General features: G+C 44.5%; 1 protein-coding gene across 2 annotated transcripts in view; it reads right to left on the reverse strand.

The window, feature by feature from the left end:
• Nucleotides 1–13,189, reverse strand: part of CRY1 (cryptochrome circadian clock 1) — a 71,632-nt gene extending 58,443 nt beyond the window's left edge. Inside the window, exon 1 of one of the 2 annotated variants that reach the window (XM_019515329.1) lies at nt 12,904–13,189. In XM_019515329.1, the coding sequence (XP_019370874.1) occupies nt 12,904–13,061 (158 nt within the window). In that variant the 5' untranslated portion in view covers nt 13,062–13,189. The remainder of the gene's footprint in view (nt 1–12,903) is intronic. The other variant, XM_019515328.1, reaches the window with a different exon arrangement.
• Nucleotides 13,190–16,642: the final 3,453 nt, after the last annotated feature.

Raw genomic sequence — 16,642 nt, forward strand, 5'->3', positions numbered from 1 at the left:
CCTTCGCCCCCCCCCCCCCATCACTGCAGTGTTCATGAGCTATGCCTGGTATGCAGGCCTTGAGGTTTGTAGAAAAAATATTTAGATTTCTGTTATGGCCGAATCGCTGATTCTCCGAACCAGCATCGAAACTTTGAAGGTAGATCTTCTGCGCAGTCACCATTCTGACAGATTATGGAAGCAGCAATGAATAGCCTCCATAAAATCAGGGATCAAGATTTCCATTGAGGGAAGCCTTAAAGGATTACAAACAACAAAAAAGGCTAAGTAAACCTCATTGCAGTTTTCTTCCCAATAAAACATCAATTACTTCAAGATCTATATACATGCAGTAACCTGAAACAATAATTCTCCACCTGGACCGGTGGTTCTCAACCACTGTGGAACCACCCCACATGCAGCATCTGACCAAAAAAAGGCTGCAACAGGAGGACAAACTCCTGCCTGCCTTAGATTTATCTGCTAAACCTAAGGTAGACGTAAGTGTGCACTTCTGCCACAGCCAATCCCTATCTGGCTCTGTGCAGAACTGTCCCTCCTTACTGCAGTGCCATCACCCCAGTTGAGAACCCTGAAATAAGCTGAGTCAATAAAACAATGGTTCTCAAGCAGGGTGCCACCAAATTCAGAAGGGTGCCTTGAATCTAAAAAGGATGAGAATCACTCACCTGGGAAGTGGCAACCATTAGTTTATATTAGCAAGTGTGTTGAGCATATGGTCCAGATGCTTCCCTGATCCATCTCTGGATCTGTCCTGCAGTGCCTGTCACCACAGCTCCTAGAGCCTTTGCATCAGTCCAGGCCAGGACCCAGGCAGTTACCACCACTGCCCACCCTCCCCCTTACCTGCTGCCAAATTTCAGGGTTCTGGTTGACAATGGCAACTAAAATCTGCAGCACTCAAAAACAAGAAAGTAAGGAGGGTGAGTAGTGGCAACATAAACCCCATTAACTCCCCAAGTGCTAAGCTGCACCAAGACTGCAGTTCCATGACCCAAATCCAGAGGTGGGTCTCACAGCCTTCAAGAAGCCACATGAGCCAGATGACCCACTCCCTGACAACTGGCAAAGAATATGGCCTGCCAGCTCATTCAAATTTGACACCCCTGGTCTATAGGGAAAAAAAATTAGCCACACACACACAAAACATTTCAGGAGGCACATTTAAAAACTGAAAATCATTGAGATCTGGTGAAAGAAATACCTTATCAGTAGATGAAACCTTTGAAAAAAATTCCTTAGTTTTGGAAGCATAAAGAAGGAGATCATATGCTTAGATTTCTGCAAGACATTTAAACTGTTCTTGAAATACACAGAAAAAAAAATCACTTATACCAACACTTATCAAAGATGACATTCCCTGGATTTGAGAGACTGTGGAACACTGGTAAGCAGCAAGGAGTAAATCTGTTAAAAACAAAAACCAACAAAACAAAACAAGGAAAGCCCCAATACCAGATCCTATTAAGCCTGTCATCCATTGCAAAAATATGCTCAGAAAAACTTTGAATATGTAGAGACAGCCTGGGAAAGGAAGTACTATGGATAATTATTTTTGCCTGATTATCCTTTTTAAATTTTGGGTTGGATATTCTCAACTAACCCCATGAGAGCTCTTTATAAGAACAGTTAAAAAAAGGTCTTGTGCAACAGTGATATACATAAAAAAAAAAAAGACAGACCAAGTAATAACTTACGTCTCAACTTGCATATTTAAAAGTATATATTCTCCAAGGGAAGATGAATGAAGCAGGAGAAAAGTTTAGTAAACTAACCTTTAGCATTCCTCTTACATTCTTTATGGGTAAAATACCTAATCAAGGTATTGCCCAAAACCTATGCACTCCTGCACAGGAAATCTCCATATACCACTTCAATTAATTCAATATTTTAAGAAACAACGCCTTTAAAAGTTTAAAAATATATCCATAGGCATTCCCTTCAGATGAGTAAAGTTTCAAAATTCCTTAGAGTTACTGATCCTTATAGTGTCACATATTGCATGTAGGTGATACTATAACCCCTCAGTACAGAACAAATTGTGCCCAAGCAGATTTCCAGGCAATGCTTTGGATAGTGCGTTAAGCATAAAAGATCAATATGTTCCATTAATGAAATTATCCATCTATTTGTCTATGTTTTCCCTTCCTAAGCTATCCTCTAGTTTCTGTTCTACGTTTCTTCCATTTCTGGCATCTCATTCATCTTTCAGTCTTTTCTTTTCCTAAATTGCAACGAAGGGCTCTCACTGCACTTAATGTGCCAACAATACACTCAATTTTTCAGAGCATTCTAGTAAGTGCTACACAGGGATACCATATTGTGAAGTTCCATTTAACTGCCCACATACAAAACCACATGGGAGTAGTCAGCTGGGAAAGACATTTCCTAATGAAGTCTCTAAAAAAGCTAAAGGCCAGATACAGCAAAGCCTATGACCTTGCTCAGCTGCTACCTAACCCTGGAGATGCCTAGACTTCATGGTGGGTTTTTATTTATTTATTTACTGAAAGTTGTCCAGGCACCTGTCGCATTGCTATGCATGGCGAAAACTGCCCCAAGCTTGGTGAAGCAGCTTAATACCTGTCTCGCACCTAAGTTTGACTGGAGTCAAGAAACTAGATATCCCTTTGTCTATGGCTCCTATGGGGCACAGTCTGTCAGAGTACACCTGACGCATCAATAGGATCAGATGCCTATAAATAAGCAGTAGTAGGAAACCAAGTTCAAATGCTCCTCTGGCTGCAGAGATTCAAATCCACCTCTCTCTCCTCCTAGAACAGTACCTAAAACAATGCACTATTCTGCATTAGTTTATTTTCTCCAACACTTCTGGTAAAGCTATGCCACTATGCAGAAAAGATTTCAAGATTCGTTGGGAAAGAAAGAGAACAAAAGCTGGTTAGGGCACTCCCCTGCAAGGAGAGCACACCAAATACCAATCCCTGTTCTCAGGACTGGTTCTAATTTTTCCATGATATGGTCTTTGGGCATATATTGAAACAGCACTAACATTAGGAACCAAACGCCAGGACTATTTCTACTACCCATTCACACACCCATATTTACCAAGTGGTGCTTAAAAACCTCTCCTGGAAGATGGAACATGCGGTTTGGATCACCTCAGGCAGAGGAAGGCCTTGGACCTGGGTTTTTCACTTTTTGGGACTGTGCTTCGTGCTTTAACAACTAACATTTTATAAAAAGGGAAATAACTATCACCTCCAGCTGTATTGTAAGAGGGGGGAAAAAAATAAAAGTGAGCCCTGCTCAATTATTTGGGGGAATAAAAAAAAAGTATGTAGAAGACAACTTTCAGGAAAGGTTTTGCAATTCTGGATATTAAGCGGACAGAGTCATGACCTGAAAACCCTGATGTACCCAAAAGGCAGGATTTTAAACATACCCCTACCCTCAACCTTACCCAATAGCTAGCTCTAGGCAGCTACACACCAAGCATGCTAATTTTAAGTACCTCTCCCTCCTGACCACCTGGCAGTGCTGGCCAGTATTCAGTTCTGAATACTACACAGTAGTGCTAAATTCTCTGTATGCACTCTCCAATGAAGCTAGGCACATTCATAAGGGCTTTAGATTCTACCATGGGAGCCAGGCACCTGAAAGATAGGTGTTGTCATACTCGTATCTTTTACTGGACTGAACCCAAGGTGTGTAAACCTGATGAAACCCAACTATCCTTAAGTGTCAGGGAACTAGTGACAGTGAGTTATTAAGTTGTGCAAGCAACTCACATTACATTCTCTTTGTAAATTTAGCACTTTTAAGACTTGGCCACATATGGGAGGACTCATTTTTATTGCATATGCAAATCATGAGGGTGGTGAGGGTTGTAGAAGAAGAGAGGTAACATGGCATATCACACCTTTTTCACTGAAGAATATACAATGAGACGCATTCATTCTTTATAGTGTTTCTTTTGCATTCCAAGTTAAGGTGCAAGCTTCAGTTTTGAAAGACTAAACACCTGGCTATTTTGCAAATAGACAAATAAAAATTAAGGAATGCACACATTTCATTTTCAAAGGATGTATACATAGTGGGTGGGGAAAATGCAAAAAAACTGGGCATGACTTAAGTCAGCATAAACCCAAACAACTTTATAGTGTTCTTAGGTTTCATCACATTACTGTCTTTCCTACAAATCCCATAAGCATTTTCATATCTGTAAATCTTTGATTTATAAATGCAATGCGCCTTATATGTAAACAACTCATGCTATGAAAGTAATATGGTTTAATGACACCTGAACAAGCAAACCCTTGCCATCAACAGATAGGCTGCTGCTCATGTCCCAAGACTCTAACAACATGCAACTTGAAAAGTCTTTGCTGTTCTTGATGTCAACATGTTTCCCTCTTACTGCTGTAGATCGGTTCTGTGAATTTTCCAAAAGGACTCTGAACCATCACAGAGCAGTAGTTTGGTCTCTGAATGCATTTCTGAAATTTTAAGTTTTAACATGGATTTGGAAATATGATTTAGAGTGACAGATGATCAAATAGATTTTTCATCTATTTATTTCTGTTCTAATGTTTGAATTTTTGTTTTAAAGATATGTATCCCCCCTGCCCCCCAACTGGCTGGATGCTAGAGAAAAAACACAATTTGTACTAACATTCAAAGGTCCTGTGCATTATTCACTAGTATTTCACATGCTTTTGGATTCAGAACTATTCTGAATTTTTAGATATTAATGTAGACTTTTCCTGCGACAGTTTCAGTTCTCACATTTTCAACACATTACTAGAGAAATGCTGACCTACTTTCTTTACCCTCCAACCTTTGTCTCCGTATGAGGCATCACAAAAACAGTGTAAACAATTGCTTAAAGGGTGACCTGAAAAATACTTTTAGGCAAGAGAGAATGCTACTTGTAGCATTGTATTGATATGCTAAATAGCAATAGGGCAGAAATGTAGAGTACATAAGTTGAATTTATGGTCCTCCCCGTCACTTCCTCCCTCCATCACAGTTAAGCTAGTGCACAGTTCAATGGGAATCTGAACACAAGGAACCACTAGATCTGGCCTACGGTACATAATGTTTCCTCCTCCTTAAGGTTAATCCCATAGTTTAACAAAGCTGCACGTGTATGTAGGTATGTATGGTATATTGATAAATATATTACAACCAAACAGCATGAAGTTCTTACCCGAGTGGCAGGAATACAGGTCTTTCCTACCTATTACAAAGACAACTGCTGTTAAACTTTGTTATGAGGAGGTATCAAAAAATGACACAACCTTTAAAAATAAAACTTCCATGTTTCTTCATTGTACTTACAGAACACTGAAGTAATTACATTTAGGCACATTAACGGTGAAAGCAGATCAATTCCAATGCATGCCAATTCTGCCATTCCACTTAACTGTAGAAGAAATAACTCAGACCTTCCCCAAATAAGGAATTTACTTTGACAGCCAAGAAGTTAATTGCAGAACACAGATTTAGATTGTTCCACAACAGGAGAAAATGCATAATCCTCATGGCAACCCAACTTCTCATAACAAATATACACCACTACTTGGTCAAGTAACTGGCAGTTTGAGGGCACAGACAAGTGCAATATTACTTTCTACTGATAAATTGTCCTGAGCCAGGAAGTTTGATTTAATCTAATAAGTTTCTGTGTAATATGTATATGATACTAATCGGGAGCCATTACCAAGTTCTTTGTATTAAGATACATTCATGAACTCAATGTCCATATAAAGTAAAAGGGTATATACATAAACAGGTAACTTCCTTTCTTAGGCTAACTATAAAATAATTTTGTTGAAAGAAATGAATCTATCTAAATGGATGCATGTACCAACACTGGAAATTCTGTATGCCTCAAAGAGAAGAGGAGATCTGTGGAGGACCACAGTCACCAACATCATGTTTGGACATGGTGCCTAGACAGAGATTTAAAGAACTGGCTCAAAAACAGTGATTTGCTGATACTGCCATATATGAACTACATTGCTGATTACAGGAAAACATTTTTATAGATACACTGATATTCAGGACTGCATGAATGATGAAGCTGGCTTCAGGTCCACTGAGAATAAGCAGCCTCCAAGTTGAGTCCTCATGTATATTTTTCAGGAGATTTAATTGTATAAATAAATAAATAGGCCATTCTTGTCAGTTTTTAGCTTATCATCCTAGAAATAAACCTTCCTTTCTTAGCAGCAGCAGGGAAAACTCCAGACAAGGTCACTTTCTGCTCAAGTAAAAAATGCAAACTACTAAATACTTAGTTAAAATAAAACTGGGCAAGAGAAAGAAATTCTCTCATATTTTTTGTGGAGAAAGAGAGAGAAGAAGAAAAATTAAGATTTATATTTCAAGGCCCACTTCACCATGGTATTTACTGCATTCAGCGTTCAACACACAATATGCCAACGTTACAGATGGAAGGCACGAAAAGAAGTTTCAACCCGAACATCACTGATCATGCATTTCCTCCCCTTCAAGTCTATCATCTTCCTATTTTAGGAAGGAAAAAAATGTAGTTCAGAGACCAATCTTGTGGGCAATATGAAAACACTATAAAATCCAACTAGAAATTTCTTCTGTCCAATAAGAACTGCCACACAGGAACAAGTCAGTCACTCAATTCCTTTCTGCAAGATTTAACATATGTACTTCCTTTCACCGTTGGATGAATGTGGATACAAGTCTCCATACTTCAAGCAAACAACAATTTCAGTCAACTATAATGGAGACTAGGAGATAGCAAAAAGTTGATATTCATGCTGTCTTAAAGCAGGGGTACGCATACCCCTGGGGGTGCTTAGAAAGGTGGTAGGAGGTATGTGCGGGTGGGCGGGCACGGAGCACTGCCACCTGCCACCCCATGCTGCTGCCGCCCAGGAGCACTGAAAACCATGTAAGTATACTAAACCCAATAGGCTTTAATGCATCCATAACCAAAGATGACAGGGGAGACATTTCATACAAATAGCAAAACTTTCATCCCCAGAAAGTGCCAGGATTTCATATGTAAGGTAACACTGAAGAGCAGCTGATCTTAAGATGCACAATCCTTTCAGTGAAATAAAATAGAAAGGACTCCAAAGTTGATGATTTGTTTTTCATTAGTGCGCTACAGGATCTTATTTTTAATACATAGGGACCTACTTAACTTGTAGTTTCTTGGATTTTCCAGAAACTGCAAAATCCAGGATTGTCCGCAGAATCCACAAAAATCAACAACAACAAAATAACTTAATAGAAATAAAATGCTGGCTCCCCAGCGAAAGCCAACAGCCCTCACTGTTGGGAAAGGAAGGTGCTGGCTGGCAGGGCGGCACAAAGGCAGCAGACAAGATGGCAGCTGCCCCCTCATCCTTCTTCCCCCATGCTTCCCCAGGCCTCTCTGTCAAATCAGCACCAAGGGGTGGGGCAGCAAAAAAGCAGCCAGCAATCAAGATGGTGGCTGCCCCCTCATCCTTCCTCCTCCTTCCCCCACCAGGGCCTCTCTACCAATCATCACTGAGGGGTGGTGCCACCACAAAATGCCCATGAAATTGGATACATGCACAGCAAGCAGGCCATGAAAAACCTTTGTCTTGCCATGATTTAGGTAGGTCCCTATTTATGTGTGTCTATCTAAACCCTGTCCTTAGGTAATAAATACACTGCAATATATTTTAAAGCTCCCAAGTTAAACCAAGTGCTCTACACTTCAAATCATTTATTCGTAAGAGCCACTGAAATTACAAGTTGTTCTCAGTGAGAAAAACAGTATGGCAGGGAAAATTTAAAGAACACCTCAGACAGAAATCTAAGAACCCAACTAACATTTTATGCTTTAGTTTTTCTAAACAAACTCTCACTTATACAGTTTGTAAAAATTATTCTGGAATGCAATGACTTTGAAAAAGGAAAAAACCCAAACAAGCCTATAGTTAGTTATACTTGGGGAAAGAAACAGAGATACAAAACACAATATGCAAAGACAGTCGGGGCAGACAGCCAAAAGTTTTTGAACTGCAAACTAAGGAGAAAAATCACATGCCAGGATCAATATACCCCTTGTAATTTCCAGGATCAATATACCCCCTGTCATTCAGCATCAGATAGGATGGAGTAAAACCATTTCCCACTGTTCTGAAATCGAATCTGTCATGAAATGCCAATCTGTACTCAGTATACCCTTTACCCAATGTCATTCAGTATCAGACAGTACAGACAAAAACCATGTACTAGCATTCTGAAATCAAATCTAGCATGAATTGCCAATCTGTATTCTTTGCTAAAACCATTAGGCAAACATGTTCAAAAGAACAGTTGTATGAAAAAGATTAAAATATGCTTAACCCAATCATAACCTATCCCCCCTCCCCTACAAAACGTATATGTTAAAACTTGTAACTAACCCTATGTATTTTGAGGGGAAATACCTATCATTGTTACACCCAGGATTGGGGGGGAGAGGGGGCTTTTATTTTACCTGAAGTACAAAAGAAGCCAAACCAAGTTCCTCCAAACTATACACTGGTTTATTGGGGCATTATCAACCAGGCAGTATTAACAAGAGCCGATATGTACAGCAGAGAATATACAAACATACTCGTTACTGGATGGCAAGGTCTCAGAATCCATCCTCAGGGTTTGAGGCAAGTTCCACACTTGCACACCTTTGCATGGCAGAGTTTTATGCAGTTCAGGTTCAGATTTCTGTATTCCCACTCGTTCCTCCGAGATGAGGATTTCTTATCCAAGTCATCAGGGAGCAGGGAAATTGAGCTATGTTCTTTCCTAGGGTCGCCTTATTAGCATTGGGTGCGATCAGATCACTGGCCTATGCATCCCAACTCTCTTGAAACTATCCCTCATGATCTGTCTTGCTCAAACAATAATCATTGCAATTCAAACTGAACAGCTTCTGAGATCACAGTATCTGGTAAGAGGAATGTAGTGACACACCCAGCACAGCAAAAAGGGGTGAGGGGGTATTCAGGACTCCTCAACATCAATCATTAGGTTTCTTCTGAAATTATGGTCCCTCTCCAAAGTGAAATGCATATCTTTTGTTGGTAAGAAAGGTTAATTAGAGCTTCATCAGCAAGTAGAATCTCTGACTGGTAAGCTGCTATTTCTCCTAACATGTCACTGCCAGAAACAAACACCACCACATTCTTGGTGCCGAGAGCTAAAGGCAGTTGGCAAGTCAGACCTCAAGAACATGTTAAGTAACTGTCCATTTTGCATCTTCCAGCCCCATTACTCATCTTAAACATATTTAATTAATTTTGCCAGGCTGGCCCACATTTATGATAAAGTTAAAAATATGTTATCTAGAACCGGTAGGTATTAATGTTCAATAAGATGAACATTAATACCCAAAACAATCATCTTACTGAACATTAATACCCAAAACAATCAATAACACTTTAGGAGCTAACTGACAACTTGAGAGACAAGTTATCAAAAACGGGAGATGGACCAACAAAAGGCCCTTACATTTATTAAATAATAGTCATAATTCTGGAAGAAAGGAGGTCAGTGAGTCCAATTTACCAGTTAAATATAAATAGTACCCAATGACATGTATAAGAATACTAATTTGCTTAAGCATTACATAAATAACAGAGAGGGGCTCCTCCCATTCATCAAGTACATGGGTGTACACACACACACACACACAGTTTTCCAGATTAAAAAAATAAACTAAAATCAAACTAGTAACAGTAGATTTCTTATTTTACACAACTTATAATAATCTTAATGCCATTGTGTTAGCCAAACTAAAAAGATGGATAAAAGTTCACCAGTGGTATTCCTGATGTATTGCTTTCTAACCAAAGGCAACAGAAATAAACTAGTCATCAGTCTAGTTATTTTCAAGAAGAAAACTTGGTTACACAGCTCTGCTCAAATTAAGAACCTCCTTCAACTCAAATCTAAAGTCACGTTAAAGGAAAATTACATTGTAAAGTCACAGCAGAAAGCTAAATTTGACAAGAAAGCATTACATTTCAGCCATTGCAGGTGCATCAGCTCTTAGATTTCTAGAGATGGGTTTTTTACCCATACAATATCCTTGCCCACATAAACGTAAATAGAGAAACAGGCTGTCAGCCAGTGTCCATAAAGTTGGGTTGCTTAGTTTCCAATATCAGCTGATAAATGATAGCTACACAAACTGGAAAGGCCATTTTTATAAATTTTGTGCATGCTCAATTTTTGGGAGTCTCCAAAAATGTATATGCAGATGAGGCCCACGGCACCTGGTCTAGCTCCACCTGATGGAGTGGGAGCCCACACTAATCACGTATGACAGGCTGAGAGAGGGGGCAACACAGATTCTGGGAGAACTGTTTGGGAATGTCTACCAGACACTTAAGGCTGGTGAAGAAACAGGAATCATTGGAAATAGAAAAGAAAGGCACAACTCAGCTGTGAGAGTCAAGTGGAAGTTGAAATGTATACAATGCTGTATCTCACCATGAGTTGAAAGAGTAGGCACCGTGGGGGACTGTACCCAATGGGTGCTACCACACGTATTATTTGGAGAAGTTGCACTAACCTATCCTTGTGGTAGATTCCATCAGTGTGTTTACCCAAAGTGGGCCATGTGTTTTATAATCATACTCAGCACTGGCTGTGTTTAATCAACTTTACATCTGGTTTACTGAGCATGTGCTGCTGTGAGCAACAGTTTAATGATAGACAATGTGTTCAATGAGGTTTCCTTGTAAGTGAGGTTTCTCTAGTGGCTTTTTTCCCCATGCTGATTGGGGGAAAAAACTGTGTCTTATATTTGAGTAAATAAAATATATGGAACTCATTGTGATAAACTAAAGTCTGTTATGAATAAAAGCAGTTTCTTGATATGAGGCTATAGCTGTCACTTTAAGAAACTGGAATTTAAAAAATCCATAGTACAGAACTACAAAGCATATCACATGGATTATGAGCATTAAAGTTCGAACTGCTTCAAAGAAGGTGCTGCTCTGTATGTAGAACAAGTTCTGAAAGGTCCCTGCTCTTGTTGGAAAGATGAAGGGTTAGTAGAGTAGATAAGCTTCCTTAAAATAAAAAGAAGAAATGTTGCTTCTCTTTTTCAACATTCTCCCTTTTAGATCTCTTCAGTACAGGCATCAACTGCCCCCCCCCCCTTTTTACCTCATCAAGGTTAATTTTGGTAGGTACATGTAAATATTACACACAACTTGAGAACTGTTTATTATAACATCTGTCAGACAACCAAAGGACATTAGCGTTGGTATTAAAAAGCCTACACTTTCTTTACCCAGGTCCACTAAGTTAACACTTGGTCCTGGGTCACTGGATTCTGGTGTGTGCCGACTTCCTAGAGACTAAACCTTGCCAAGCAAAAGTATGCCACAATCTGCCTTTTCTCGGTATTACATATATCCAAAGGCTTAACAGTGTTTGTACTACCTCAGAGTTTAGGATATGTGCAGCACTGTGAAGCCTGACTTGCCCTCTGCTTCTAAATCTGCCCCAGTGGCCAACAGACAGGATGATTACAACGCAAGGTATCGTTGTCTTTTAAAAGTCTAGCAGCAACGCGTGCATTTCATTCAAAGAACCGAACTGCTTATAAAGATGTAAGATTTGTAATTTGATAGGAAGCACCTGCTCAAAAAATGCTTGTAAAGTGACTGAAGCTAATCTTGCTTAGATTAAAGGGAAGTGTCCAAAAACAACTGGTTTTAGGTCTTATAGTTAGTTTTGGTGGTGCGTTACCCATTAAAATGAAGGATCATGGGAAAGGTTTATTTTTCTACCATCAAGACTACAGCCATGACCAGAGGGAGCAGAAGTTTAAAAACACATGTTTTTAAAAGTTAGCTTGTTAGTGACACATTCTGATCTCTTTGGACAGAACAAACCATGTACAAGAGAAAGATATCCTTGAAGACACTAAACCCAGAAGCCTCAAGCTCTTTCAGCTGTGTCACACATTTGATTTTGGGTAGATCCCTTCACCTCTATGCACTCCACTTCTGTCTTTTGTGAAGTGCAATAACATTATTACCCCATGTCTAATCCTGCAGAAGCTAAGATTTTTTAGTATTCAACCAACCCCATGCTTGGAGCCAATATATGGACAGTGTTGCATGAGCACCAATGCATCATTAGGATCCCCTCCTTAGGAGAGAGACAGGGAAAGAAAACAAGCCAACCTTTAGAGTCAACTATAGAAGTGCAGAGGTAGCTCTCAATCTTATTTTTCTTTGTTTAAGACACAGATGCAGAACAAATGTATGTAACTCTTTGTACTGCCTCTCTCCTTCACTTGAGCCAGAGGCTGCTCCACGGCACTGAGCTCTGCCCCTAGCTAGGCTCAGCAAGTGCAGAGCTGCAAGTCCCCCTGCCAATACCAAACCCGGCCGCTGCGGGATCGCACCCGACCCGTCCACGTGCTCAGTCCGTGCAAAGATATCTTGGTTCAGACTTGCGGTGGCCCCGGCCCATGCGCGACCCCACGCTGCCGGGAAGGCGATCGCGGCTCCGGCACCGAGAAGACCCCGAGCAGGCGCCGACCCGCTCCTGACCAGCGATAGCTGCACATCTCAAAGCCCACAAGCTGCCGGCGGCAGGCAGGCAGGCGGGCGGGATTTCCCCTCCCCCCCCACGTGGGTGGATCAGCAGCCGCCGTCCGAGGCAGGGGCACTGGCGGGCTCCTGTGCTGTGGGCGGCTGTCACGGCCCGGGGGCTGCCATCCCCCCCAGTTCTTGGCACAGCGGGCTCTGCAGTGACTCACATGCACACACACACACACACACACACATGCGCGCGCAGCGGGGCGATGTCATCGCCGCTCCCCGGAGCGGCAGGCCGGGCAGGAAGCGCCGCGCGGGGCCTGAGAAGCAGCCATGGGGCAGGGTGTCCTCTCCCCGCCCCGCCCTTACTCACCGCCACCGGTTGATGCCCACGTTGGAGGACCCCGCGAACCAGGGGTCGAGGATGTAGACGCAGCGCACGGTGTCGGCGCCCTGGATGCACTCGCACAGCGCCGGGTTGTCGTGCAGCCGCAGGCCCTTGCGGAACCAGTGCACTGCGTTCACCCCCATGGCGGGCCCGGGCGGGGGTCCCCTCAGACGGGGCCGCGCATCACGCCGGCAGCGGGCGGCAGGGGCCACATCCCCTCGCAACGGCTCCCGTGCGGGGGTCGCGCGCGCAGAGACCCGCGCCCTCCTTTAGCCGCACAACGGCCCGTCACGGGCAGGCGGCGGTTGGTGGCGGGCTCCGGGCTCCTCACCTCGCCCTGTACCCGTGAGCCGGACGCCCGATCTGCGCCAGTGGCCAAACCCCGCCCCCGCCTCCCCAATGGCTGCCGCCGCCCCATGTGACCCCCGGCCATCACGTTTCTCGAGTGTGTTTACTACCCGGGGGGGGGGGGGGGAGGAAAGAGGAGGAGGGCAAGAGAGGAGGGCGGACGGCTCGGCGTGGCGCGGAGCGCCAGGAGCCACTGAGACGCGGGCAAACTAGCGAGGCCGTGGCCCGCCCCCGAAGCAAAGCTCCCTGGCTGGAAAGAGGAGGGAGCGGAGGAGAATGCGGAAAGGGCCGCTAGGGCTCGGCCCCGCCCCCTGCCAGAAGCCCGGATCAGCACGGGGCTTCAAGGCGGCGGTGCTGCTGCCTGTGCGCATGCGCCAGAGCCGCGGTGTGAGAGCACTTGTGGTTGGTTGAGAGGGGGAGGAGTGTGTGCCATGCATATGGAATGTAGGGAGGCTCGCACGCGTGCGCAGTGTTCCCCCTCCGCTGCGGACGTGGCGGGGGTGGGCGGGGCCCATGCAGCCGCTTACATAACTGCACGGCAGGCCTCGCCCGCAACCCGCTCAGTCCTGCGGCCGCGTGTGAGTCCGCGCGCTCCCTCTCCACGGGGGGGGGAGGCGTGGCGATATAATCCGCGCGCCAGACGGCCCTGTCTGACCCCGCCCTCTTTAATCCGGACCCGGTACATCTGGTGTCGGCTGTCCCAGTTCTCGTGCTCTTCACGGGGAGGGCGGGATAACCGGGAATGACCGGGGCGGAGCGGGGGGCTAGGGGCCGGGGGCTGATGCATTCCCACAGCCGGCGCAGGGAGGCAGGAGCGAGTTGGACTCCGTGGTTGTCAACCTTTCAGTCACAGAGCCCCTGAGAAACTATAAATGGGGGCACAGCCCTCCCTGGAAATCTGCGCCTGCAGGTAACATATGTAGATAATTACTGACGCATTTTAAAAAATATGAGTAATATCAGCGACAAAAGGTATACAACGTGAGCTCACCCTTTTGTCCTCCACTCTAATGAGGTGGTTGAGCTTCTCGGCAAGAAAAAATGTGAAGGTTTGTAGAGAAGGTAGATTTGATCTCTCTCATTAGACCAACTCCATAGTTGCAGGGCAAAAATTTCTTTGCCATCTTTTGGGCACAAACACCCTTCATCAGGCTTTGGGAGACTGCTCTCTGTGCTCAGCATAGGGGGTTTGTGCCCGAAAGTTTGCCAAGAACTTTTTTTCCAACTATTTCACAAAGGATGGAGGACTGGATCCACCACGAAGGAGGAATACTCTGCTCTGGTCTGGACCTGCAGGGAGAGAACCAGGAAAGCTGCGACTGAACTCCAGCTAGCTACAAATATCAAGGACAATAAAAAGCCTTTTTTTATGGGGGGCGGGAGAAAAATCCAGGGCAACATTGGAGCCCTGCTAAACCAGATCGGACAACTGACAACCAATGCCCAGGAAAAAGCAAGCTTGCTAAATAGGTACTTTGCATCAGGTTTTTCACCAGTCCCATGGGACACCCCTGCTCACTGTGGGACAGGGAAGCCCAGGTGAGGGAGATCCCTTGCCCTCCATCAATGCTGACCTCGTGAAGGAACACCTTGAGAGGCTGGATACCTTCAAGTCTGCCAGCCCTGACAGCTTACACCCCAGGGTACTCAAGAAGCTGGCAAGCATCATAGCCCAGCCCCTGGCAGGGATCTTTGAGAACTCCTAGTGCTCTGGTGAAGTGCCTGAAGATTGGAAGAAGGCCAATGTGGTGCCTATCATTAAGAAAGGGGGGAAGCAGATCCGGCAAACTACAGGCCCATCAGCCTGACCTCTATCCCAGGGAAGGTCTTGGAAAAGATTATCAAAGAGGCCATCCTTAACAGGCTGGCTGACAGCAACATCCTGAGGGATAGCCAGCACGGGTTTGTTGTGGGTAGGCCTTGCCTGACCAATCTCATTTCCTTTTATGACCAGGTGACCTATCACCTCAACAAGGGAGAAGAGATTGATGTCATATACCTTGACTTTAAAAAAGGCTTTGATCTGTTATCCCATGATCACCTCTTGGCAAAACTGGCTAACTGCGGCCTCGACCTCACCACGATCCGTTGGCTGGGGAACTGGCTCAGAGGTAGGACCCAGAGGGTGGTGTTTGACGGAAGTCAATCGTCGTGGTGCACTGTGACCAGTGGGGTCCCTCAAGGCTCTGTCCTAAGGCCTATACTATTTAACATCTTCATTAATGATGTGGACATTGGAGTCAGAAGCGGACTGGCCAAATTTGCCGACAACACCAAACTCTGGGGTAATGCATCCACACCTGAGGACAGGAGGGTGATCCAGGCAGACCTTGACAGGCTCATGAAATGGGCGGACGAGAACCTGATGGTGTCTAACACTGGAAAATGCCAGGTTCTCCATCTTGGGAGGAAAAATCTGCAGCATGCTTACAGGCTCAACAGTGCTACGCTGGTTAGCACTACAGATGAAAGCGACTTTGGGGGTCATGATTGACCACAAGATGAACATAAGCCTTCAATGTGATGCTATGGCTAGTAAAGCGAGCAAAAAGCTGGCTTGCATCCATAGAAGTTTCTCAAGCAAATCCCAGCATGTCATTCTCCCACTGTACTTGGCCTTGGTGAGACCGCAGCTGGAGTACTGCATCCAGTTTTGGGCTCCACAATTCAAAAAGGATGTGGAGAAGCTTGGGAGAGTGCAGAGGAGAGCCACGTGCATGATCAGGTCAGGAAAACAGACCTTATGATGAGAGGCTGAGAGCGATGGGGCTCTTCAGCCTGGAAAGGTGCAGGTTCAGGGATGGTCTGGTGGCCACCTATAAGTTTATCAGGAGTGCTCACCAGTATCTGGGGGAACATCTGTTCACCAGAGCGTGCCAGGGGATGACCAGATTGAACGGTCACAAACTCCGCTGTGACCGATTCAGGCTGGACATAAAGAAGAATTTCTTCACTGTCCGAGCCTCCAAGGTTTGGAATAAACTGCTGCTGGAGGCAGTTCAAGTACCCACTTTGAATGCCTTCAAGATATATTTGGATATTTATCTTGCGGGGGATCCTATGATCCCTGCTGACTTCCTGCCCCTGGGGCAGGGGGCTGGACTCGATGATTCTCCGAGGTCCCTTCCAGCCCAAATGTCTATGAAATCTAAGATATCACACCTACCCAAAGAACCTCATCTGCCTGTGTTCTTAGACCAGGGGTAGGCAGTGCTTTTTGGCTGGAGTGCCCAAGATCCAACAATGCCTACCTTGGAAGGTGCCAGAGTGCCAGCATGCCAGAAAAAACAAGGGCAGGGGGCACATGGCAGGATGCCCTGCTCATGCCCCTTGCCCCCCACCCAAACCCCCTGCCCCCCAATCCTGCTGCCCCTTG

The sequence above is a fragment of the Gavialis gangeticus genome, unplaced genomic scaffold (genome assembly GCF_001723915.1).
Source record: "Gavialis gangeticus isolate Ggan-Ray unplaced genomic scaffold, GavGan_comp1, whole genome shotgun sequence".
Lineage (NCBI taxonomy): Eukaryota > Metazoa > Chordata > Crocodylia > Gavialidae > Gavialis > Gavialis gangeticus.